The sequence below is a fragment of the Triticum urartu genome, chromosome 6A (assembly GCF_056163025.1).
Source record: "Triticum urartu cultivar PI428250 chromosome 6A, HENAU_Tu73, whole genome shotgun sequence".
Taxonomy (NCBI): Eukaryota; Viridiplantae; Streptophyta; class Magnoliopsida; order Poales; family Poaceae; genus Triticum; species Triticum urartu.
Window position 1 is genome coordinate 50,713,434 of NC_141878.1, and position 25,261 is coordinate 50,738,694.

Consider the following 25,261-nt stretch of genomic DNA (forward strand, 5'->3'; position numbering starts at 1 on the left):
TGACTTAGCTAGGATCCACATGCATCCAGTCAAACTAATCTGCGGTACTTTCACCTAATGATTTAACAACTCATTATAATGTAAAACAATCACTAAATTAAATTGAAAACACAAAAGTAAAGTAAAAATAAAAAATAAAATCAAAACACACCCAAACATTTAGTATCGGTTGGTGTTACCAACCGGTACTAATGTCCTACGCGCCCCCGGAGCTGGCTCGTGCCACGTGGTTGCCCTTTAGCGCCGGTTCGTGCGTAACCGGTACTAAAGGGGGGGGGCTTTAGTCCTCATACTTTAGTGTCGGTTACCGAACCGGCACTAAAGGGCCTTACGAACCGGTGCTATAGCCCGGTTCTGCACTAGTGGAGCCGACATTTGAAGAGTATCATCAGTGAGGGAAGTTGGAGGAGCGACGCTGTCATGCAAAGGGAGGAGTGCTGGTAAGGGAGTACACCTCGGCTCCAACCCCGTCCACCTCGAGCGGCCGGATCCGGTGTTATTGTTGGTCCGATGGCATAAGAGGTGGAGAACTCGGACGTCCGTGCCGCCGTCGCCGAGGGCAGCTGCTTCCGCCGCGGCACACGCTTGACCCAGATCCCCTCGAGCCTGCCGCCAGGGAGCACCATGGCCGACGCCTTGGCGAAAGTGTTAGCGGCCGCCGCTGCCTCTCTGGAGGCATGGAAACCCTTACGGGAATGCGACTGAGGAGCGGGCCGGGTTACGATTTCCATTCTTGACGCACCAAAATCGGTTTGAGAAAAAACCGGGGAAAAGAAAGCCAGGAACGACAACCTAGGGTGGGAGGAGCGATGCGGGGAGGGGGAGGGGGACGAAAGGGGTCAACGTAAGAGGGGGGAGGGAACCTTACGTTTCTTTTAGGCCCTCCGTCCAGAAATACTTGCCATCAAAATGGATAAAAGGGGATGGACGGAGAGAGTAGTAGAGATAGAGACTGTTAGATAATAACGAGAAATAAACGAGACAAAGAGACATGGATTTTTACATGGAAACCCTTGCGGGAGAAAACCACGGACGCACGAAGGCGCAATCACTATAAGGAGGAGTATTACAAGCACGAGACGACAGGCCATCTGAGGTGCGACTACATGGGGTATATATGAGGGGCAACACATAGGATTCCTTGTAGGACAAGTAAACGAGTTGTACTTGTACGCATCGGTACCAACGCAAAAGGCCCACACCGTATGTACTACGTCTAGTCCAATACGGTACTAGAATTTGGATCACAATTTAACAATCTCCACCTTGAGCCAAATTCCCTCCAGTAGTCGAAGAAAGTGAATAACTCCATCCAAATCAGCTTAAACACCTTGTGCGTCAAAGTCCATAGGACTAGTGAGAAATACCAACTAAGCCTGAGCAAAGCTCAAACTTATTGGTCGGAACTGGCTTTGTCATCATATCAGCAGGATTATCATGAGTACTTTTCTTGCATACCTTCAAATCACCTTCAGCAGCAACATCTCGAATATAGTGATATCTGACATCAATGTGCTTTGTTCTCTCATGATACATTGGATTCTTTGTAAGATATATAGCACTTTGACTGTCACTAAATACGGTAGGGCAAGATGAGTCTCCACAAAGCTCAGTGTACAAACCTCTCAACCAGATAGCTTCTTTGCATGCCTCAGAAATAGCCATATACTCGGCATCAGTAATGGAACATGCCACAATAGACTGCAAAGTTGCTCTCCAACTCACAGCACAACCACCAATGGTGAAAACATAACCTGTGAGTGATCTTCTCTTATCCAAATCACCAGCAAAATCAGAATCAACAAAACCAACAAGTCCATCTCCAGTTTTCCCAAACTGTAAATAAGCATTAGAAGTACCTCGCAGGTATCTGAAAATCCACTGAACTGCTTTCCAATGTTCCTTTCCAGGATTAGCCATGTATCTACTGACAACACTCAATGCATATGATAAATCCGGACGAGAACAAACCATGGCATACATAAGTGAACCAACTGCACTTGAATAGGGAACTCTAGACATGTACTCAATATCGGCATCTGACTTAGGACATAAAGCTAATGATAATTTGAAGTGTGCAGCTAACGGAGTACTTACTGGCTTGGCATTATGCATATTAAAACGACGAAGTACTTTATCAATATATCCCTTCTGACTTAGATACACTTTTCCAGACGATCTATCTCTGGATATTTCCATGCCAAGTATTTTCTTTGCGGCACCCAAATCCTTCATCTCAAATTCATTACACAATTGCTTCTTTAGTTCATCAATATCTGACATACTCTTTGCAGCAATTAGCATATCATCAACATAAAGGAGCAAATAAATAGTTGAACCTTTTACAGTTTTCAAATAAACACAACTATCATAATTAGACCTTTTGAAACCTTGAGAGAGCATAAAGATGTCAAATCTCTTGTACCACTGTCTCGGGGATTGCTTCAATCCATAAAGAGATTTCTTTAACTTACAGACAAGCTTTTCTTTTCCAGGAATAACAAAACCTTCAGGTTGTTCCATATAATATCCTCTTCTAATTCTCCATGTAAGAATGCAGTTTTAACATCCAATTGTTCAAGCTCAAGATTATGCATGGCAACAATACTGAGTAAAGTGCGAATAGAGATATGCTTCACAACAGGAGAAAAGACTTCGTTATAGTCAATACCTGGAATCTGACTGTAACCTTTAGCAACTAACCTTGCTTTATATCTTGTCTCATCATTAGGAGAAACACCTTCTTTCACTACAAGAGATCAGACATATTGTGACGAACTAAAAAATGTCACGTAATAGCTAAATACGTCACAAAATACTGATGTGTGACGTTTTTCACGCATCACTAGCATCGTCACGGAATCCCCGTCACAGATTATTCCTAATGACGCGGTGCGCAAAAAACGTCACCGGATATGGGACCTTCGGTGACGAAGCTGCCGTCACTAGATTTATGGTGGGCTAATGCGTGGTTGGTTTCAAATGGGCCAAGCCCAATAATTTAGCTCATTTTCTATTTTTGGATCAAATTTTTAGGTGGGCCATAGCCAAATTTCAACCGAATAGTGGCTGATCCAGCCCACTTCTTTCTATGAAGCAGTTGCCATTTTCTACTAGATTTTTAAGAATTATTTTCTTTACAGTTTTTTCTCTTGTATTAGTTTAGCCTTGTCCGATTCAAAACATATTGTGGGCTTGTGATGTTTTTAAGCCGATCTTTCCATTGACCAATTTTCTCATCACATTACACCCAGCTAGTTTCTAAACACTAGTTTCTAAACAGTATGCATATTACACATCACACTTAAATGCCACATCCAAAATAACCCAAGCTACACAATCATCTGATACAACATCTATTTTAATTTTGGAGGTCATCAGTAGAGTCTTTGTTTGTGTGACTCTTAGCTCCCACCTTCATCAAAATTTGGAACCTTTTTTGTATGCCACTTCTCATGACTTCTTGAAGGCGGCTACAGTTGTTCTGATCCTCCTTGTTCATATCAACTTCTTGAAATAGGACTTACAAATCAACCTATTAGAAAACAAGACATAAATATACCAGTGTGATTGAGTTACAGAAAATGATTGACTATTGCAACAAAGAACAACATGCAAGTTATAACTCACAGCTCTAGGTTGGCATCTTAACAAAACATACATGTTAGTACTTTTTTAATAAGTGATATGAATAGAACTAAACATGTCGTACTTGTGAGCAAGAAAGTCATTAGAAATATTAGGTTGGAATTAACATGTATCAATACGTCAGAAAGTAAGAGAAGTATTGGAATTAAGAGGCCACACATAAATAATAGCTCAACTAAAAGTTCAAAATCTAGAGAGAAACAAATTAGCATTTGTAGTAGGTACTCCTTCACAAATTAAAATGGTGCAAAAAAACAGAATATTCGACAAAGCATCGAAGGAAGAAACCTTCACGCAGCCTAGAACAGTGAAGAAATCATGAACACCTTTTTCATAGCTTAGATGTTGTCCTTGGCACAGACTGATTGGAAGTGTGATCAATAAGATACTTCCATCTGAAACTAAATTACTTACAATTACGCAATGGTAAAAGAAACTCATTTAGGCTTTCATATTTAGATGTAGTATCAGCTTGCTTGGACAGTAATTTGCATTACCATATATAGTCTCAGTATCACTTCTCATTGCCACAAACGAGTTCTAGTGAATTAGTTCTCATTAGTAATTTGCCAAAATCATGCTGAACCGCTCACAAAACTCCCACCGCAGTACTACAACATTAATTCACTTGAAAATCTATTCATTACTCCCTTAAACAAAGTTGCCACGAGGTCAGAACTACAAATAACAGAACAATACTGGGGGAGAATCAGCATAATGAAAATATTTTACTGCAGCTAACTATTTACTCCTTACTAACACATTTCACATGTACTATCTCTCATAATAATTTCTCTAAAAGATAAATCAGAGCAGGTACAATATTAATTCAGCTTACAATTTTCAATTTAGTGACAGGTATAAACTAGCTTCCATATTGTAGTTCAAGACTAATGATACAGAAAATGACTATCTGACCTAGAGAATAAGTACAACTATACAAGCATCTCACTGTCTAAAAAAACAAGCATCTCACGATTGACCAATAAGAACTCACTAACAGGGAGGAACAGAACAAAACTGATATCTGAAACAATCCCTGCACGTAAGCGGTTCATCTAAACTGAGAGCAGAGAGTTGAGCGTCATACACATGTTAACCCAGGTTGCTAGTCGAGGTTCACGGTCCTCCCACGGAACTCTCGCGTGCCCCTGTGGTCTGTGCTCCATGTCAATTTGACGGACAAAAACCAAGAACAGGGGGTCAACGAGATGTATCTGGGAAGTGACAAAAACCAAAAACAGAGGGTCAACCAGATGTATCTGAGAAGTGCGGGAGGTCAGACTACCGCGGCCCGACTCAGTAGTTAATCGTAGGCGAACCTAATACCCACATCACCATGCCTCCTCCTCTACCTCACACCGATGGAATTGAGGAGTGCATAGACGAATGGCACCAGAGAGTTCAATCCTGCAAGGCATGGAGGACGTACGCAAGCACTCACACTGGGAGCGCACGTCACGCACACTGGCTGGGCCGCCGCCGTGCGACCAGTCTAGTCCGGTCGCGCCGCACGTTGGGTCTGCCGCGCGCGCCATGGCTGTCCCTGACGCAACTAGCAGCTTCCGCGGCAGGGCAGCCTGAAGGAACTCCATGAGAGAGGGAGGACAGAGCAGCTACTCCGGCCGCCGTCGTCACGCTTGGTTGCCTCCGATCTACGGCTGCCGCCACATGAGCGAGAGAAAGCGAGATCAGATAGGTATGGTTTCGCGCAGGGAGGAGAAGGCGGCCGAGGTTAAAACATCGCTGCTTATAGGCAGGGTTGACCGGGCTTCAACCCACGTAGAAATCACTAAAGAAAGGGTGTGTGTTGCTCGGCTTGGCACCAAGCCATGGGCTGTGCTATGCCCGTCACATATGAAGTTACGAACAACCCTAAAAAAACAAAAAATGAAGTTACCTGCAGCCAGCCGGAACGGAGCAACGCCATCTGGAACACAGAATGGACAAATGGACTATTGGTTCAAAGAAAAACTAACCTATACATGTCAAAATAAAATAAAAAATAACTAACTATAGATCGAATCACACACGCCCCGGTGAAGAAATAACTAACTTGCTAAGTGCTATAGGCGTATGTAGTCCAATAACATAATAAATATTTTTTAGCATAATTTACCCTGCATCTAAACTCTACGATTAGCAACACCGTTATTTGAGACCCTAATGATCCCAGGTTCAAATTCCATGTACCAGACTTTTTTCCGTGAACTCATGATCCCATTTTTTGTGATATATGATATAACAAATTAAGTGCTCAGGAACGCACGATTTAAGTTTTTTTTGCCCAACCACTACCTATTTATATTAGAGGGAACAGGATAAGTTCTCACCAGCCATTACATATTTCTATTAGATAGAAGAAATTATTTACATTGGTTAGTAGACTGTGAACAAACTATGATGGGTCCTACTCACAACACTGTTATGCAGGTCATACCGCTCAATAACCCGTCAAGCAGCTATTACGGTTCCCATTGCTAGATATTACGTGACAAAAAAGTGATCTTCACACATTCATAACATTTGGTGACTCTAGTAGGTCCGTCATGGAAATTACCAAACCGTCAAAGAAATTGGTAGCCAGGTGCGCTCATGGACTGGAGCGATTAAGTGACGTCTATCGTCACCTGTTTGCAGTAATCAGTGACACCACCTATGGAAACATCACACATTAGGTACTTGTGTGACGTTGTCCACCATTGTCACAAGGATTTTCGTCACAGTATCTCAATTTTCTTGTAGTGTTTCCTCTTGAAAACCCACTTGCAACGAATATGTTTCTTCTCTCTAGGTAATCTTATTAAATCCCAAGTGCCATTCTTTTCAAGTGATTCCATCTCATCATGCATAGCGGTCATCCACTTATTACTATCACCAGAAATAATAGCCTCGGAATATGAAGAAGGCTCAGAATTACCTTCAATTTCCTCTGCAACAGATAAAGCAAAAGAAACAATATTGCACTCTTCAATTAACCTGTCGGGTTTGTTAGTACCCCGTCTAACTCTGTCACGTGCAAGATTCCAACTGGGTGGAACAATAGGCTGATTTGGAGTGGGAGTGACATGATCATTAACGACGGGTTCATCATGTGCATCAACAATTTCATTACCAGATGAAACACCTGAATCAATAACATGCTCCACCTGAACAGTAGGATGCTGAATAGTAGGCTGTTGTTCACTCTCAACCGGAACATTAGTAGATGAAACATCATGTAACATAGCAGATTCATTAAAGATAACATTTCTGCTAATAACAACCTTCTGGGTTTCAGGATTCCACAATTAAAAACCTTTAACACCAGACTTATAAGCAAGAAAGATGCACTTAACAACCCTAGGCTCCAATTTTCCGTTATCAACATGAGCATAACCAGTGCAACCAAAAACTCTCAACTGTGAATAATCAACAGGTGAACCAAACCATACCTCAATTGGAGTTTTCTTATTAAGAGCAATAGATGGTGAACGATTAATGAGATAACAAGCAGTGGAAGCGGCCTCAGCCCAAAAACGCCTATGCAAACCTGCATTGGACAACATGCAACGGGCTCTGGAAATAATGGTCCTGTTCATGCGCTCAGCAACACCGTTTTGTTGAGGAGTATAAGGAACGGTGTAGTGTCTGACAATGCCTTCGGACTTGCAATAGTTCTTAAATTGCTTAGAACAGAATTCCATACCATTATCAGTGCGAAGTATTTTTACCTTCTTTTCAGTTTATCTCTCAATCATAATCTTCCACTCCTTAAATGCTGAGAATGCTTCATATTTATGCTTCAAGAAATAAGGCCATACTTTTCTCGAATAATCATCAATAATAGTCAGCATGTAACTAGCACCACCTAGTGACTTCTTGCGATATGGTCCCCATAAATCAGAATGCACATAATCAAGAATACCTTCAGTTGTATGGGTCGAAGTATTGAACTTCACCCTCTTGTGTTTGCCGAAGATACAATGCTCACAAAATTTCAGTTTACCAGGTTTATATCCATCAAGAAGACCTCTCTTATTTAACTCTGCTAAACCAAGTTCACTCATATGTCCAAGACGAATATGCCAAAGGTTAGCAGCATCACAATCAGAATTCTTTGAAACAACCGGAGTAGCGTTACCTAAAACGGTAGAACCTCGAAGGTAATAAAGACCATTGGTCGAACTTAAGTCACCTTTCATCACAACAAGGGAGCCTTTGGTGACCTTCAAAACACTATCTCCACCTGAATACTTGTACCCCTTTGCATCAAGGGCACTAACAGAGATAAGATCTCTCTTCATCTTCGGAATATACCGAACATCTGTCAAAGTTCTGATTATGCCATCAAACATCTTGATTCGAATAGAACCTATCCCTTCAATCTTGCATGATGAATTATCAAAACCCAAAACGGAACCAGCAAAAGTAGTGGAATCAAAAGTATTAAACCAATCTCTATGTGGACACATATGAAAAGTGCATGCGGTGTCAAGTACCCACTCATCATTGGTCTCAGCACATCCAGCAATAACGACAAAAGCATCATCGGAACTATCATCACGAGCAACGTTAGCAGAATTTTCACCTTGTTTGTTACCTTTCCTCTTTTCTTTATTCTGCAACTTGAAACACTCAGAGATGTCATGCCCGTCACTCTTGCAATACCTGCAATACTTCTTGTCTCTGGATTGCGACCGGCCCCTGTAGCCGTTTTTACTTTTGCCTCTGTTCCCATTATTGGAGTTCTTCTCCTTTGTCCTGCCACGAACAGATAATCCCTCGGCTTGGGATGAACTTGAACCATCATGAGGCACCATTAATTTCATCTTCTCCTTAGAGTTCAAAGCTTCATAAACTTCATTAAGTGTGAGAGTATCACGACTATATAATATGGTGTCTCTAAAATTGGTATAAGAACTTGGCAGTGAACAAAGTAACATTAGAGCAGTATCTTCCTCTTCATACTTAACCTCCATTGCAGCTAGATCAGATATGATCTCTTTAAATTCCGAAATATGATTCAAAACATTACCTCCCTCGGGTAACCTGTGCAGGAATAATTTTTGCTTCAGATGCATCTTGCTGGTGAGATCTTTAGTCATGCAAATCCCTTCCAGCTTTAACCATAGAGCGGCGGCAGTTTTCTCGCTCAAAACTTCCTACAAAATATTATTATGCAAATGAAGTTGAATTTGTGACAAAGCCTTACAATCAATTCTTTTCTCCTCAGCAGTCCAGTCCTCAATTCGGTTCTTCCCAAAACTATCCAGTGCTACATCATAGTCGGCCTGTGCCAACAACGCCTGCATCTTGACTTGCCATAGGGTAAACCTTGTGTCACGATCCAGCAGCGGAAAATCGTACTTCGTGGATGCCATGAGTCGAACAAATCTGTGCACAAAGTAGTACAAGTCGGAGTAGAATAATTCTTGACAGAATTTAATATGCGAGCAAAGAACCGGAATAAAACAGATAGCACCTGGTAATTGTTTCGTAGTGGACGAAGCAAGGATCAACCAACTAGTACTAGTACTCCTGTACTGCTGTAGCCTTCACGTGAGGTAGTACTAGTGGTCGTAATGGTAGTATCATAGTTAGTATCATGCATGCCAACTAGGCAATTTTGATGATGTGTCATAGAATTAAATGAAGAAAGAGAGGGTTGAGTATCATATCATGATACCGTATCATAATAAATGTTATGCTACTATGTGTCATGCATGACAATAAATAAAGTACTACATGATACTAATATAAGATACTATGCATTAGCGAGGTAGTATCATACACTAGTATCATATGCATGATATTAGTATATGATACTCCCCATTACAACCAGCCTGACAAAGTAGTACATCACTGTTGCCTTGATTTTCCTCGGGAGAAGCAGCGCCCTTCGATAGGCTTGACCTGAGGTAGCGGAAAGTGAGAGGCCTTGGGACTTGAAGCTTGCACCGATCAATCTCAACTTGATCTGGAGACGGACAACTGCTTCGCGTAGGAACTCTTGTCGGTCTCGGTTTTAATGGCAGTAGGAGAAATCGATCTGCCTCGGATTAACGGATTGCTTGGACATGCGGTGGCACACACGATTTAACCCTAATCTCCCGTCTCAAATCCCGTATCTGTAACCTCAGCTTTGTATACCACTTGTTAGATAATAACGAGAAATAAACGAGACAAAAAGACACGGATTTTTACGTGGAAACCCTTGCGGGAGAAAACCACGGACGCACGAAGGCGCAATCACTATAAGGAGGAGTATTACAAGCACGAAACGACAGGCCATCTGAGATGCGACTACATGGGGTATATATGAGGGGCAACACATAGGAGTCCTTGTAGGACAAGTAAACGAGTTGTACTTGTACGCGTCGGTACCAACGCAAAAGGCACACACCATATGTACTACGTCTAGTCCAATACGGTACTAGAATTTGGATCACAATTTAACAGAGACTTTAGTTGGTGTAGTTTGATTATTCCTTTGTTATAAGTTACACTACTATGTTGCTTCGGATCGACGATCAACAAACATTTTGCAGGCATTACTCAATTCCTCATGGATTCAGTACTCTTAATTTGTGAATACATATAACTAACCATGTGCACTTGTAGGACACGGGGGAGCTAAGCGCTTTGTTTGGAGTTCTGTTTTGTCACTGTTCGTAAGTGTTTGCAGGTTCTTTAGGCAATAATCGAAGATGGTCATCTTTATGGATGATAAGTCAACAATCTTGAATTCTAGCATGTACTCCCTCAGTTCCAAATTACTTGCCGCGGGTATGGATGTACATCCATACCTGCGACAAGTAATTTGAAACGGAGTAAGTAATCCATATCTGCGACAAGTAATTTGAAACGAAGAGAGTATATCTCCTTTGTGCCATGCCATTTTGATAAAATTTGCCACCCTATCCATTAACATACCAACTACTCCCTCCGTTTCTAAATATAAGTCTTTTTAAAGATTCCACTACGAAGTACATACAGAGCAAAATAAGTGAATCTACATTCTAAAATATATCTATATACATTTATATATAGTATGTAATGGAATCTTTAAAAAGACTTATATTTAGAAACGAAGGGAGTACATGCTAGTGCTGATCGGCAGCCTAATGTTCTTATGCTGGCGATCACTTCGCCAGGGTACAACAACCGAGGGAAATGGCAAGCTTCCGTAAACAAGTGTTAAGATCCCAGTATACTATATTTACTCAATCACCATTGTTCTGGCTACAAGTCGTGAATTACAAGGCAGAAGAGAGAAGAAGACAATGAACAGAGTAATCAAGCCAGGTTCTCGGCGGGAGCCGCCTTTCCATTCCAAGGCAGCCTCCAAGCAATCTTTTCTTTTTAGAATAGCCTCCAGGCAATCTCTCGTATTTGTAGTGGCAGCCCTATCTCTTGAGCAGGCCGAGGCCGAGATTTGTGGCCCACTGTCCAACCCAACTGCAGAAGTGGTGTGTGCCGCTGACACCAAGCTTGATTTTTTTTTTATCTTTGCAAAATAAAGCAAACTGCCTCAGCTAGTGGAGGGGTTAGCATCGATGCCCGTGGAGAGTAAAAGTTGCATTTGGATCGAGCTGTGGTCGATGGAGAACGAGTAGATGACAATGCACCACAGTCAAAAAATGGAAGTAGAATCTGCAGGGAAGGAGCCCACGCTACCGGAGATGGAACATAGTCGAAGCAGTGGTCGGTACCGCAAGTGCTCGTCGGAGGGAAAACGGTTGAGCTTTATGGTATGAAGTGGCAATGGGGAAATGAAATAATGTTGCGCGGTAATCCTATTCGGTGATCAAGTCCTCAATTTTTTTTAGCAAATTAAGCCTCAAATAGTGCCTTAGTGGTAGACAGTGCACACACTAGAGCATAACAGGCCGGCCCATGTAGAGAATGCATTGTAGGTGGGGGTTTTCAACTTTGGGAAACTTCTAGTTTCATCATTTTTTTGCTTGGGTTTTCTTGGTTTTCTCTCTCTGTGTTTTTCGCCGGTTTTATTCCATTTTACCCCTTTCTTTATTTTTTTTTCATTACTTGGTTATTTTTCCTCTTTTCACTTTCTAAAAATAACATGTTAACATTTGTTTCATATTCACATTTTTTAAAAATTAGCGAGCAGTTTTTAAATTACTGACCATTTTAAAATTAACAATGGTTTTTATTTTTAAATCCACAAACATATTTTCATTTTTCGAATGTTTTTTCATGAACATTTATTAAATAGGCCATCTTATTTGACCCCAGGTATCATCTTCGCCTTGATCTTTCCTTTGTTTCGATCGCCAGCGTACACTTTCTTATTCCACCATTGTGATATCTTTGTCCTGGACAAAGACCAAGAGCTCGTGGCCTGGTGCAGGTGAAAGAACAACTTACAGGTTGCAGTCAAAGGAGTGAAAACATTATTACATTCATAAATATTTTTATAAAATTCTTTACCATTTTGTAAAGAACATAAACATTTTTTAGATCCACAAAGATTTTTTTAATTTGTGAACATTTTGCAAATTCACTGACATTTTTCACATTCATGAACATTTTTGTAAATTCATGATTATTTTATAATCCCAAGAACATTTTTTAAACTCATAAACTTTTTAAAATTGACAAGAATAACATAGCCAATCGCTTGAACTAGCAGTTTTTTTTTCGCACAATCTCGCAAACATTAGCAAGTACTCCCTCCGTAAACTAATATAAAAGCATTTAAAATACTAAAGTAGTGATCTAAACGTTATTATATTAGTTTACAGAGGGAGTACTACTACTTAAAAGAGAGTACTTTAGTCACCCGCAAAAAAAAAAAAGAGTACTTTAGCGAGCAAGCGAGCGACCGAGACATGGGTCCTTTCAAGCGGGAAAACAAAACACAAGGGAGCTTGCGACTGAGAGAATTGAACGAGTGTAGCGAGTGACCGAAACGAGCGGACATGCGAACGACTAGGTCGTGACCTGCGAGCGCTATGAGCACCCTGATTTTCGTATTTTGTTTTGTTCTTCCAGTGTTTGTATTACAGTTCTGCTCGGGGTTTCCTGTTTTCATTTTTCTTGTTCTTTATCATTTTTCTCTTCAGGTATCTTAGGTTTTGTTTGTTTTTTCTTCGGTTTTTACTGGGTTTTTATTTTATTTTCATTTTTTTGTTCAACATATATTAAACTTTTCCATACAAATTATACTTTTTTGTATACAAAACATTTTTTATACACGTTTCACATATCTCAAATACATGATTATTATTTTTTATAATATTGTTTTTCATGCCTTTTTTCATACATATTGTAATTTTCCATATACATCTAATCATTTTCTTAAACAAGTTTAACATTTTTAAATACATGATTAATAGGTCTGAATAATTATTTTGAACATTTTTTGAATACACGTTGAAACATGTTTCATAACCGTTGTACATTCTGTCTGCATTTTTGCAAAAACATATGTTTTAATGTCTTTTTTCATACATATTGTATATTTTTTATATATGTAAAATCTTTATAATATATATTAAAAAAATTAAATACATGATTTCACATTTTTCTTAATAGGTGGTACACATTTTTTTCAAATATAGATCCAAACAATTTTTGCATGATATGAAAGGTTTTTTGAAACTATTTTTACATTTTTTTCACATTGTAGAAGCAATTTCTTAAAAATATCAGACACATTTGGCTTGTAATGTGTGAACATTTTTCTAAATGTAGTGTACATCTTTTTAATGGTACAATTTTTTTTCTTTTGGAATTACACAAAGAGTTTGTTTAGATCATATAACATTTTCCTAAATGTCCATGCACATTTTTAAGATGTTCATACTTTATTTGGATGTTAGACACATTTTCTAAAAGACGCGTGGTCATTTTACACTACATTTACTATATTTACTTTCATGATATATATATGTATTTTACTTTGAAAATATATATAAAAAAATACATGACGAAAGCATGAGAAGACCATGTCGTAACTGGGCTTGACCACTAGGCTAGTTGCGGGCCATGCTTCGGGCGGCACATAGCCGGCAATCTGTATTTTGTACTCCCTCCGTCCCGAAAAGCTTGTCCTGCAAATGTATGTATCTAGCATCAAGTTAGTGCTAGATACATCTATTTGATGGACAAGTTTGGGACAAGTTTTTTCGGACAGAGGGAGCAGTACAATACCGCATTGGACAGGGAGCAAACGCAGACGTTGGTGCATGCTATTAGGCCAGCTCACTTACTAGGTTATTTTTTTCCTGGCATGAAATTAGTTTTTAGTTTCTTGAAGAAACTAGACTTGTTTGAAGTCGGTTTTACCTAAATATCGCTACTATAGCATTTCTTTTTAAATCAAGATTTCCAATAAATGTTGATAAATTCGAAAAAGTTTGCAAAATTTGAATATGCTCATGGGTTTAAAACATTGATTTCACGAACTCAATAATTGTTCACAAAGTTCAAAAAAAGGTTCATCGATTCAAAAACCGCCTGTTAAATTAAAAATTACCCCTAAATTGGGAAACATATTCATGAATTCAAAAAAATCATGAATTTTTTTAAAAATGTATAGACTTCAAAAAATATTTACCAATTACGAAAATATTTCCCTATATTCAAAAAGTGTTCATGGATTCTAAAATGTTCATAAATTTCAATTTTTCTTACGAATTCAGATATTTTCACCCTTTTTTAAAGTTTGCTAATATTAAACAATTAATTTAGAATTTTTTCGAATTTTGGAACAAAAAATCCGGACCAAAAAATTAATGGAAAAGAAGAAAAAAAATCTAAATCTAGAAAGAAAAGAAAGAACGAAAATGGAAAAAACAGAAAGGAAAAACATAGCATAAAATGGTGGGGGTTTGCGATACCTCGTCATTTCCTGACCTATGCGCTAAATAGGATCACCATTGGCTACCTCACGAACTGTGGTTCTCGTGGTGCAACCAGCCTATTAGAGTTAAGTCCTAAACTTGGCACTAATGCTCGTATTTTTTCTAAATTTATTTTAATCATTCAGGCGATGTTCATTTAGTGAGAGAAGACGTTCCCGTCGACTACGAAGGCGTCCTTAGTGAGTTCATCAGTCTCAAGATATTGTTTCAGCTCAGTATGTGTATGTATGTGGGCATCTGCGTTTGTCCTGTGTTTCAAAAAGAATGAAAAAGAAATAGTCATTGCGACAAATTGATGGCATAGCTCCATTCGCGCTCCAATTGATTTTCATGCATGTGCAATTTATTTGGTTTAACATTAGATGGTCGTTGTGGTGTCTCATCGTTGCCGACATGGTCCGTAGCGTGTTGGATTTTGGGTATGGTCACTTTTAGGATGCTTTCGATGATACTTTACTTATTTCTTCATATTTTACCATTTACAGTAGTGTCGTCCTTGCGAGATGGTTTTCCCGGCAGTGTTTGTGCACAAAGGTGAAAAAAAAAGGAAAGAACTGCGCGCGACCGCTTGTGGTAAGTTTTGAAAGTGCCTAAGATTTAATTAATCGCTATTAAAGGCCATTTAGGTAAAATTATATGTACACAGATTCTTCCAGCTTTGCATTGATATTTTTGTCTATGTTTGGCTGGCTGAGTGCACTGTATCTTACTGTTTGGCTGAAATTGTATACCCACATGATAGCTGAACACCTTAACCTTATAGGGTTTTTTTTGCGGGGTACCTTACATTGTCACTGTACTAAAAAAACTTACGTTGTCACTCTTTTTGTTTAATTTGAATAAAAATGGAGCTGGGCCTCCACCCCTATTTGTGATGCTGACTCTCCATGATCTCGACCTGACAAGAAAAAGAGAGAGACCATAACTCCTAGAGTGACACTGCCAACGATAGAGATACGACAAATCGAGAAAGCATAGATATTTCCAACGGAGTAATCCAGGGTTCCTCTGGATATGACAATGTGTCCCTCCACTGAGTTCCTTGTCCAACCCCACCGCACCACGACCTGGTCGCCCCCGCCCCACCCCCTCCGTCCTGCCCTTGCAGCACAAAACTCCCTCCCTCTATGCAAGGCATACTCAAAGTTTCGCGGTCTTCAATGTACAACTTCGAATGACAATATGTACTTCTGCAAAGGTATTTTGTGTTGTAAAATATTTTTTTCCTCTATGTACTTGTTTGTAGATGTAGTACATGCGAAAATCATAGTCAAAATTGAACATGGCGATCACCGTGAAATGTCACTTGCGATTCTGGGAAAAGGAGCAGTAAATAATCAGTTAATTGCATATTCTATTTATTTTAAACACAATACAACCACAGATACTCACATACACTTATCCGTATGAGCATATGTACACACATCATATCTGTATGAACACCTTTGAGATACTGAACCGACATAACATCTTGAGATTGACGAAAGTCATCATAGCCGCTTAGTAGTCGACGAAAAGATCTCCTTCCACTAAATAAACATCGTTGAACTTGAAAAGTCTAGAATAACTCAAAAAAAGAAAAAACCGAATACCAGAGCTAAGTTTAGAGAACTTAAACGTACGTTCAGCTCGCCTATGCTCCGAGTAGTTTTATTTTCTAGTACATGCACGCCGTGACCAAAGGATTCTGCCCCTGTACACATCGGCAAGGACTGGTCAAACATGCAGCTAGCTATGACCCACATGTCATGCCGGCACATACGCAGCATAAAAATAAAATACGCTATTGTCATACTCTCAACTTTATACTAAAACTGTTTTGAACTAAAACCACGACGAGCAATTTGAAATGGAGGAAGTACTTAGGAAGGGAGTGTATAATTGAGAGGGACAGAGAGATTAGAGCATGTTTGGTTTCAATAAGTCACCTGACTTATAAGTCAGGTGACTTAAAACAGTGACTTATAAGTCATGTCTGTTTGGTTGTCACCTGACTTATAAGTCACCTGACCACACATTCCTACCTTGTTTTTTATGTAAAAGTGGTGGGACCCACGCAAAAAGGGAGTGACTTATAAGTTTTAAGTTGGGGTGAAACAACTTATGACTTATAAATTAGGGTAACTTATAAGTTAGGTCTGTTTGATAAAGTAAGCCATTTTTTCACTTTTTGACTTTATAAGTTGATGACTTATTTGAAACCAAATAGACCCTTAGTATATGCATACAAAGTCGGGTCATCTATTTTGAAACGGAGGAAACAGAGGGAGTAGAACGGAGGCTTCCTCCAGAGATTGTAGAGCAGTCTGCCAAAGTCCAGCGGGTACAGTACACTCGACTCGTGCGGCATTGGCTTCCGAAAAGGAAAAGCGGTGGCGTGTGACCACTGACCAACCTCAACCTCAACCTGACGCCTTGCTTAGCTGACGCCGTTATCCGGTTAGCCCAACCCAACCCCTGGATATTAATTACGCTCCAGCGGCGGCGTGCCAGAATCCAGCGGGCGAGAGCAACAACGCCTGTGTCCAAAACGGAAACGAGTGACCACGACTGGGCCCTTGTGCTCTCAGCTGACGCTGTTATCCGGCCATTATTAATCAGTCCACCCCCCGCCATCCCACCGGCCCGGCGGCGGCGATAGGCGTCCGTGATGGTGGTGGTGATGGAGAAGGAGGAGATGGAGATGGAGCGCAGGGCGTACGCGCGCGTGGGCCTCCTCGGCAACCCCAGCGACGTGTACGGCGGCCGCGCCGTCTCCTTCGCCGTCGCGGGGCTCTGGGCCACCGTCCGCCTCCGCGCCTCCGACGACCTCCTCGTCCAGCCCCACCCGCGCCACGACCTCGTCGCCTTCCCCTCGCTCCCCGCCCTCGTAAGCGCCAATCTCTGTTCTTCCAGATTAATCGGCGTCAGATTTTTCCAGATCGACCAATCTCTCTATAAATTCCCATCGATCCTTCTGTAGGTGGAGCGCCTGGACGGCGGCGGCTACTACGGCGGCGTGCGGCTGCTGCTGGCGATCTGCAGGGTCTTCCACGACCACTGCAAGCACAGCGGGATCGCCCTGGAGGACAAGAACTTCGCGCTGTCGTACGACACCAACATTCCCCGCCAGGTCCCACCCCCGTCCCTCAGATCCATCCGTCCGTACTTTCGTCATGCCGGGGAGGTCCCCCACACCCTCCCTCCCTCAGATCCCCCAAAGATTTACGCTTTTCCAACGCTGGCCGTTGAGAGTTGGTTTGTTGTCTCCTCTGCTGCCAACAGGCCGGGCTCTCCGGCTCCAGCGCCATCGTCTGCGCCGCGCTGAGCTGCCTCCTGGATTTCTACGGCGTCAGGGACAGGATCGGGGTCGAGGTCAGGCCCAGCCTCATCCTCAACGCCGAGAAGGAGCTCGGGATCGTCGCCGGGCTCCAGGACCGCGTCGCGCAGGTCTACGGCGGCCTTGTCTACATGGTATAATGCGTGGCAGCCATATATATGCAACCATGTTCACCTTCACCTGTTGCTCTGTTTTGCTGAATCTTTTGATTTTGTGTTTTGCTTCTCAGGATTTTAGCCAGGAGCATATGGATAAGCTGGGTCATGGAGTGTACACGCCGCTGGAAGTTGATCTGCTCCCCCCTCTGTATCTCATCTACGCCGAGAACCCGAGTGACTCTGGCAAGGTTTGTTCAAGCTGAGTTTAAATCACACCCTTTTATTTTTTTTGCTTGAGCAATCTTGCTGATGTCTGCATTTGAACCTTGTCTCACTGATTAGGTCCACAGCAGCGTCAGGCAAAGGTGGCTCGACGGAGACGAGTTCATAATATCATCCATGAAAGAAGTCGCGCAGCTCGCGTATGATGGCCACAATGTGTTGTTGCAGAAGAATTATACCGAGCTCGCGAGGCTTATGAACAAGAACTTTGATCTGCGGAGGTGAGGCAGATGCCAACAAGGCTTAGAAAACAGCCTTGTTAACTCATGGCATATACTGTATTTATGAATCTTTTCTGGACAGCAAGTTAGTTAAATAGCCGTGCACGATTGATCGCAGGAAAATGTTTGGAGACGACGCACTAGGTGAGGTGAACATAAAGATGGTTGAGGTAGCGAGGAGCGTCGGCGCCGCGTCGAAGTTCACGGGCAGTGGGGGCGCGGTGGTGGCCCTGTGCCCAGACGGCGATGCGCAGGCGGAGCTCCTGAAGACAGCGTGCCAGGAGGCCGGTTTCATGGTGGAGCAGATTGAGGTCGCCCCGTCGGCGCTGACAAAGGAGGAGCTGGCAAGCTTGTCAGGTCACCAGTAGCCAAAAGGATCCCATATATTCAAATATACGCCCTCCGCCCCGAATTAGTTGTCTTAGATTTGTCTAGATACAAATGTATCCGGACACAACTAATTTGGGACGGGGGTAATAGACAAGAGCATAGCAAGCATGCAATTTGCTGTCACCACAGGAGTCCATTTTTTCTTATTTGTTCGAGTCATCACAGGATCACATGAGTTTTTCATGTTGTTTGATCATACTTTTGTGTGTGGTGTAAGTGGAACACTGATGTATCATCATGATGACGCATGCAAAATAAAAGGTTCCTTTTCTTACCGATGATCTCATTGTCAGTTGGTCAGAACTCAGAACCAATCAATCTTGTTCCTCCATTGCTGGAGGTGGACACCCTCCAGTTTCAGCTCAGCTCTGCTTATGGTCCCCGCCGGCGAGTCGGCCAGCGCCGGAGACGACCCGAGGTGTCCCTTGACGCGGCCTCGTTCATTTTCGCTGGAGGCCCGGCCTATGCGAACGGCCCAGCCCACGAGTCGCCCAGACGAACGCCCGGCGCACAAACCCAAGCCCACCACGCTACTCCCACTCCAGCCTCTGCCCACGCGCGCACAAACCGCGCCGCCGGACGCCATCTCCCCCACCTCCACGCTGCGGCCGCCGGACGGAGGAGCCAGCAGCTAGCGGCTCGGATGGCGGGAGAGGACGCGGCGGCATGCGCGCCCCAGGTCGGCGGGCACGCGCCGCGGGACGCCGCCTCGTTCGACGAGGAGACGCGGGCCCTCATCGCGCCCGACGCCGGGAGCCTCCCGGCGACCCCGCCCTCCGCCGTCGAGGCCAACTTCGCGCGCTACTTCGCCGCCGGTAAAAGAAAGACCCCGCCTTTGCTACGCCCTCTTTACTGTTGTACCTATAAGATTTTGAGCTTAGAGCTCTGTTCTTATTAGATTCTCGCTTCTGAAGTGGAGCTTGCTTTTGTAATTTGGCGCCGGAAGCTCTAGTCTTTCTGCAGTGCTTACTGAATTGATTGTTTGTGCATATGTTGAACTATTGGGTGTGCACTGATCACATTTACACACTTTTTGTGAGAGTATCAGCTACGTACTAAATTTTCAATCAGAGAATTCATTCAATCTCTGCCCTATGCATGGTGCGCTTTTTTTTGTTCTTTCCTGAAAAATATCTTAAGAAAATCCAAACATATTTTGTGTGTCTGTGTGCGCGCTCTGCATTCTGGTGCTGTAATTTTAGTTAACAGAGTATTGCAATGACAAATGTAACCAAAATGGTTGAACTTAATTCGTGAACTCTACTTTCAGCCGTCCAATTCATCTCTTCTCGTTTCTTGGCAGATTATCTCAACCCAGGACATGACCAGTACGTGTACCGCCATCCAAACGGGTAGGCTTATTTTATTTTATTTTTCATTTGAGAACTTAAACAGTAGGCTTTCAACAGGTCAAAATTGGCTTTCTCATGATCGGAGACAATAAATGGTCTTCCGGTGAACTTTGCATATTCACTAGTTCTATCTGAAGCTTGGTTATTTCTAGGCAGTAGAAAAAAAGTTGCTCAATGTATGCATAATTAATATCAATATAGGGATCTTTGTCTTTGATAGATACATTGTTCTAGTGTCGCTTCCTTATTTCTAATGCAACTCTAGTCCACACATGGCAATAATTCTTTTTTTACTTAGCGTATTTATACTGGTGATTAGGAAGGAAATTTATTCTCTTTGGTTTCTTATATGTTCCTTTTAAAACTTTAGGTTGTGCGTGGTTGGTTTAGCTCCAGCTCATGTTGCACTGAAAGAGGAAGGGGGAATAACTGCTATTGACTTCAATGTTGGGAAGACAGATCGCAGTGAGATAAAAGTCACAGGGAAACGCAAAAGGGTAATTGGAGTTGATGTATGTTCTTTGTTTAATTGATTAATTAGCAGAATTATTTGATGTCTGCTTTCTATTACAGAATGCACAACATTTGCAAGAAAATTCAGCATTATGTAAAGTCTGCACAAAGGATAAAACTTTTGTGGTGAGGTTGGTCCGCTAGATCTCGCAATTGATTATGCCCAGTGTCATAGTATTTTTACACTGAAGTGTTGTCTACGTTCAATTTCCCTAGGTGTTGCGTGAAAGGGCAGCTTTTGGAGATTAATGATAGATTGATGAAACAGCCTGATCTGCTTAATACCTCTGTAAGTACCTATATCAGAAGGACACTTTTGATGCTTTGTTATTAGTGTGGCTTGTCGCTGTCGGTGGCATATCGTAGCAATGGTGACGCCTACATGCATAAATTGAACCACCTATATTTTTCTAGTTGGTTGGTACTGCTACCGATTGTCTCTTACTGAAGATAGTTTTCTGGTCCAGCCTTTATGATCCATGCGTATCGGAGAGATGTTTAAGTTAGTTTTTGTTTGTAAGCTCACCGTCGGTGTTGTTCCCAAGTGAGTACTGACTACTGAGTAGCACCGAAACATGAGTGCAACCTTGAGAGGAATATCTTGTCGAATTTCAGTTTAACATGTTTCTAGTAAAAAAAATCAGTTTAACATGGATAAGCTTGCACTTTTGTAATATATATTATTCCATTACTTCTGTTGAAGTATTTCATGTTTTATCCAGAAGTGCCTGATGAAACCTTGCCTGTGAAGAGACAAGAGAGTCTGTGGATTCAAACAACATTTTTGATTGTGCACATTTGTTTGCTTTGTTTACTGTATTCCTTTTTTCTGAAACACAGAAAGAGACTTGAATATTTCATTAGTTAAGGAGAAATTTGATTTAGAACGTAAGATGCATAAGGCGTACTTTCCCGCAATGATTTAACCCAAATGCTTCACCCACCCAATCCCTCAAATTTCCGCTCCTTCCTTGACTTCTGCGACAATCTTTACCATATTCTGACCAGTACATGGTTTTTCCTTTTCATTTGTAGGCCGACAGAGAAGGATACATAGCAATCTTCATGCAGAAACCAGCTGACTGGCTCAAAGTGAAGGATAAATTTCTTAGCTTTGAGGAGTACAAGAACTTGAGAGGAATCTGCTGACACCAAAAGGTAGTCAGTGGTAATTTTACACCCTTTTGCTTTCCAAGACAGCGATGAACTTGGACGAGCGTGTTTCCGGAATTTGAGTTGATGCATGCTTATCAATTTCATTGAAATGCTCATAACGAACCCTATTTTCTTGCATCGTTTTTTGTCGCATGTGCATGCACATCTGATTCGTTTTTTATTTCTGCAGAAGGAATTCATGCTGGCCAATTGTGTATTCATCGTTCAATTCAGAGCCGGAGCTCAGGTCTCTTGGCCTGATCCTCGCACACAGATGCCATTCTTTTTTTAGAGTCGGAGAGCCAGCTCCAGATAACTGCATCTTTACCAACATGATATTGAAGCTGAGCCTGTTGGCTTTTCTGACAATTTAGTGGATGCATTATTCTGATAGTTTCAAACTTAATAGTCTACCGAGCTGCAGAACAAGCTTTGGAATTGAAATCATTTGAAGTTCATAGAGAGCTTATGTGCTTGACTCTGTGACTGTATAGCTTGATGGTCTCCCCACAGACAATGCTTGCGAAATGAATGTTAGTTTGATACAAACATTGTATGAGGTTCGCTTAATTTCTTCTGTCGGGAGTTCGGAGGCAGAACAGTTCATTCATTTGTAATTCTACCTGGTTTCCGACTTCCTTTCTTCTCCCCTCCTGTTCTCCTTAATTGTTTGTTCTACATATGCTATGAAATCACAATACTTCCAGAGACAACTACCAACACATTTTCTATCGTCTATTGAAACAAAAGCTCCTCCAGATTTAAGCATACAGGGTTCACATCAGATTATTGTACTATTCGAGAGGAACAACCCCGAAACACATGGATGAAGGTGGATTCATGAATTTAAACAAGGCAATGCTTCAACCAATGAATGTACAAGCAATGCACATTTGTGATTATGATCAGTTGGGCCTACAGAAAGATTGTGTTTTTGCTTGCCAAAGCTATTGCTTGGTTCAATTAATGACGAAACCCGAAAAAACGAGAATGTTTCCCTTCAAATAAACAAATCCTTTCAGACTAAATTCCTTGTGGATGATTTCATGAGCTTCTTGAGTTATACCTAATGTACAGTCATGTGCAGTGAAGGCCCAAACAACCCATTGCCAGGTCCTTGTTGTCTGTGCTGTCATACAACTCCTGTAAGGCTGGAACACATGAAGAAAAAGAGCCATCCTGAACACCAGATGCAGCATTATTTTTATCAGATCAATAACATGGAAGTTAATACGCCCTCATTACCTGAAGATCATTTTGGTTTTTCCTTCTCAAGTGTGATCTCCACTAGCTGAATATTTCCCTGTAGTGATTCAGCCTTGCACGAGGGAAGGAAAGAGAAACCATCCAGAAGCTTCAAACATTTCAAACCCCACTTCACCATCAAAAATTCAATCAAGTGATGACCACTGCGCAAAAGAATCGAGCCAATATATTAGGGCAGTAGCTCCCAGGAATTTTATCAAGTGGAGAAGGCTGAAGAATTTCTTGGAACCTGCGATTGTGGTATGTGGTGATGAACACTGCCCCAGGAGAATTTTCCAGGAGGAAGGTAACCGTCGCGAAGAGATCGTCAAATTCTAACCAAAATAGATGCAGCGGCATGTTACTTACGTAGCTCAGCCAAAGCGACAAGAATGCAAGTCAATCGGAGTAGATGAGTAGCTTACTTGCTGAATCATAAAGCACATCGGCTCCAAGAATAATATCAGGGTGCAAATCAAACACAGGTTCATCCCAATCTCCCCAGGTAAGTCCCAGTACCTGCATGGTTAAGTATGAGTTACTACTTGCACAAAGTAGAGCTGCTTTCGAAGGATGCAACCTGTAACAAATAACTTCAGATCAAAGCTTACCGTGCAGTTGGCGTTATTGAGACTGCATATTTGCCGTATATTGTCCAGTACCTGCTCATTGCCAACGAAAGCGGAAAGCTATAAGCATTGAGTCATCAATAAGTACTACTGAAAACTAAATGAAGGTCTAGCCGGGATGGGGTTGAGCTAACTTCTGCATTATGTGCAATGTCTGTCAGCGTAACATCTGCTCCAACTTTTGCAGCTACTAAACCCGGTAGCGAGGTTCCCGCACCAAGCTGTAAGCCATAGACACGAATCAGAAAAGCATAAAAATAATCAATAAATCCTTTTATTGCGGAACAAAAAATGAAAAATAAGAACGACACTTGCAATGCCGAGAAATTTCAAGTTGCAGAATGGAAAAATAGCTGTTCCATCCAAACAAACACAAAAAAACTCACGACAAAGGAATGTGAATTGCACCGACGCAGAGAATAAGGACCTTTTCAAAGCTCAAGCATGGAGAAGTACCCTATGTTAAGCACTGGAACTTGTTCTGTAGAGAATCTGAAGGATGATTAGTACCTCGACAACTCTGGAGCGGGAGAAGCGCGGCCTCTGCTGCCACACGTATTCCGCGAGGATGACGCTGCATGGCCAGACGAACATCCCGTAATCCTCCTCTATGTTCTGCACACCGGTTGATAAGCATGCAGTTTGTCAAGGCAGTCAAATTGAAGAAAGATAGCATTATCGCTGGAAGACATCCGTGCACCAGTCCTGGTGGCAGACGCATTTCGCCGAACGGCTGAGCTGCATCCACGAGCTGAGACGGACGAACCTCGACGATGTCGACGCGGAGGTCGTGGTCGCTCTCGGCAGAGGCGCCGCCGAAGTAGTGGCGCGAGACCGTGGTCATGCGCGGCGGCGGAGCGCGCCCGGGCTCCTCCTCCGCCTCCGACGAGGACGCAGAAGCGGAAGCAGAGTCCATTGCGTTGCGGAAGTCGGGAAAACGCAGGCCAGGCCGGGAAATATATGTAGTGCGTATGCTACCGAAGTAATGAAAGGTGTGAGGTGCTACATCAACATAATGGGGATGTAGCTCAGATGGTAGAGCGCTCGCTTAGCATGCGAGAGGTATGGGGATCGATACCCCACTTCTCCAACTTCTTTTTCACTCCGGTTGTGGGGAGGCGAAGGTGTTTTTTTTATGGATGAGGTGTTAAGTTAGTTACAACAACTTACAAAGTACATTTCTGTTAAAACATAATTTTAGCAGAGCTCAAAAGGTATCAGTAGCTCAGTCAGTATGTACAAACGATAAGGCAGGCAACACCAATTTGATATAAATAAATGTCCTGTTTTTATATAAACACAATAAAACGCCGATGATAGCATGCATCATACATCCTTTTCCTTATAAGCACTGTTAAGTTAGTTACAACAACTTACAAAGCACATTTCTGTTAAAACATAATTTTAGCAGAGCTCAAAAGGTATCAGTAGCTCAGTCAGTATGTACAAACGATAAGGCAGGCAACACCAATTTGATATAAATAAATGTCCTGTTTTTATATAAACACAATAAAACGCCGATGATAGCATGCATCACA

The 25,261-nt window shown here is 41.9% G+C and overlaps 3 protein-coding genes and 1 non-coding gene across 6 annotated transcripts; 3 read left to right on the forward strand and 1 right to left on the reverse strand.

The window, feature by feature from the left end:
• The first annotated feature begins 17,001 nt into the window (after positions 1-17,001).
• On the forward strand, positions 17,002-19,103 carry LOC125517361 (putative glucuronokinase 2). The gene is made up of 6 exons (XM_048682555.2): positions 17,002-17,388; positions 17,482-17,631; positions 17,784-17,972; positions 18,068-18,184; positions 18,279-18,439; positions 18,558-19,103. The coding sequence occupies exons 1-6, from the start codon at positions 17,170-17,172 to the stop codon at positions 18,805-18,807; spliced, it is 1,086 nt and encodes a 361-aa protein (XP_048538512.1). The 5' UTR covers positions 17,002-17,169; the 3' UTR covers positions 18,808-19,103.
• Positions 19,104-19,228: 125 nt separating this feature from the next.
• LOC125512646 (Single hybrid motif superfamily protein) lies at positions 19,229-22,459 on the forward strand. The gene is made up of 7 exons (XM_048677742.2): positions 19,229-19,644; positions 20,133-20,181; positions 20,552-20,678; positions 20,755-20,825; positions 20,911-20,983; positions 21,730-21,852; positions 22,040-22,459. The coding sequence occupies exons 1-6, from the start codon at positions 19,473-19,475 to the stop codon at positions 21,841-21,843; spliced, it is 606 nt and encodes a 201-aa protein (XP_048533699.2). The 5' UTR covers positions 19,229-19,472; the 3' UTR covers positions 21,844-21,852; positions 22,040-22,459.
• Positions 22,460-22,726: 267 nt separating this feature from the next.
• On the reverse strand, positions 22,727-24,783 carry LOC125517364 (Putative methyltransferase family protein). Of its 3 annotated transcripts, none has more exons than XM_048682559.2 (8): positions 24,490-24,783; positions 24,234-24,338; positions 23,858-23,944; positions 23,706-23,756; positions 23,520-23,613; positions 23,345-23,429; positions 23,095-23,258; positions 22,727-22,992 (listed from the first exon to the last, which is right to left on the reverse strand). In XM_048682559.2, exons 1-7 carry the CDS (start codon positions 24,637-24,639, stop codon positions 23,102-23,104), a joined length of 729 nt encoding a protein of 242 aa, XP_048538516.1. In that variant the 5' UTR covers positions 24,640-24,783; the 3' UTR covers positions 22,727-22,992; positions 23,095-23,101. The 3 variants fall into 3 exon arrangements, with proteins under 3 accessions (XP_048538516.1, XP_048538515.1, XP_048538514.1); XM_048682558.2 differs by having other exon boundaries at positions 22,727-23,028; XM_048682557.2 differs by having other exon boundaries at positions 22,727-23,000; positions 24,490-24,782.
• On the forward strand, positions 24,741-24,813 carry TRNAA-AGC (transfer RNA alanine (anticodon AGC)). The gene has a single exon. It is a non-coding gene; the product is annotated as a tRNA-Ala (tRNA).
• Positions 24,814-25,261: the final 448 nt, after the last annotated feature.

Excerpts from the sequence above, each read along its gene's own strand:
- LOC125517361 (XM_048682555.2), top strand. The coding sequence starts at position 17,170 with ATGGTGGTGGTGATGGAGAAGGAGGAGATGGAGATGGAGCGCAGGGCG. Across the intron at positions 18,185-18,278 it reads ACCCGAGTGACTCTGGCAAG|GTCCACAGCAGCGTCAGGCA; the intron begins GTTTGTTCAAGC and ends CTCACTGATTAG. Across the intron at positions 18,440-18,557 it reads AAGAACTTTGATCTGCGGAG|GAAAATGTTTGGAGACGACG; the intron begins GTGAGGCAGATG and ends GATTGATCGCAG.
- LOC125512646 (XM_048677742.2), top strand. The coding sequence starts at position 19,473 with ATGGCGGGAGAGGACGCGGCGGCATGCGCGCCCCAGGTCGGCGGGCAC. Across the intron at positions 20,182-20,551 it reads GTGTACCGCCATCCAAACGG|GTTGTGCGTGGTTGGTTTAG; the intron begins GTAGGCTTATTT and ends TTAAAACTTTAG. Across the intron at positions 20,984-21,729 it reads CTGATCTGCTTAATACCTCT|GCCGACAGAGAAGGATACAT; the intron begins GTAAGTACCTAT and ends TTTCATTTGTAG.
- LOC125517364 (XM_048682559.2), bottom strand. The coding sequence starts at position 24,639 with ATGGACTCTGCTTCCGCTTCTGCGTCCTCGTCGGAGGCGGAGGAGGAG. Across the intron at positions 23,757-23,857 it reads ACATTGCACATAATGCAGAA|GTACTGGACAATATACGGCA; the intron begins GTTAGCTCAACC and ends GGCAATGAGCAG. Across the intron at positions 23,430-23,519 it reads TGTGCTTTATGATTCAGCAA|AATTTGACGATCTCTTCGCG; the intron begins GTAAGCTACTCA and ends TATTTTGGTTAG.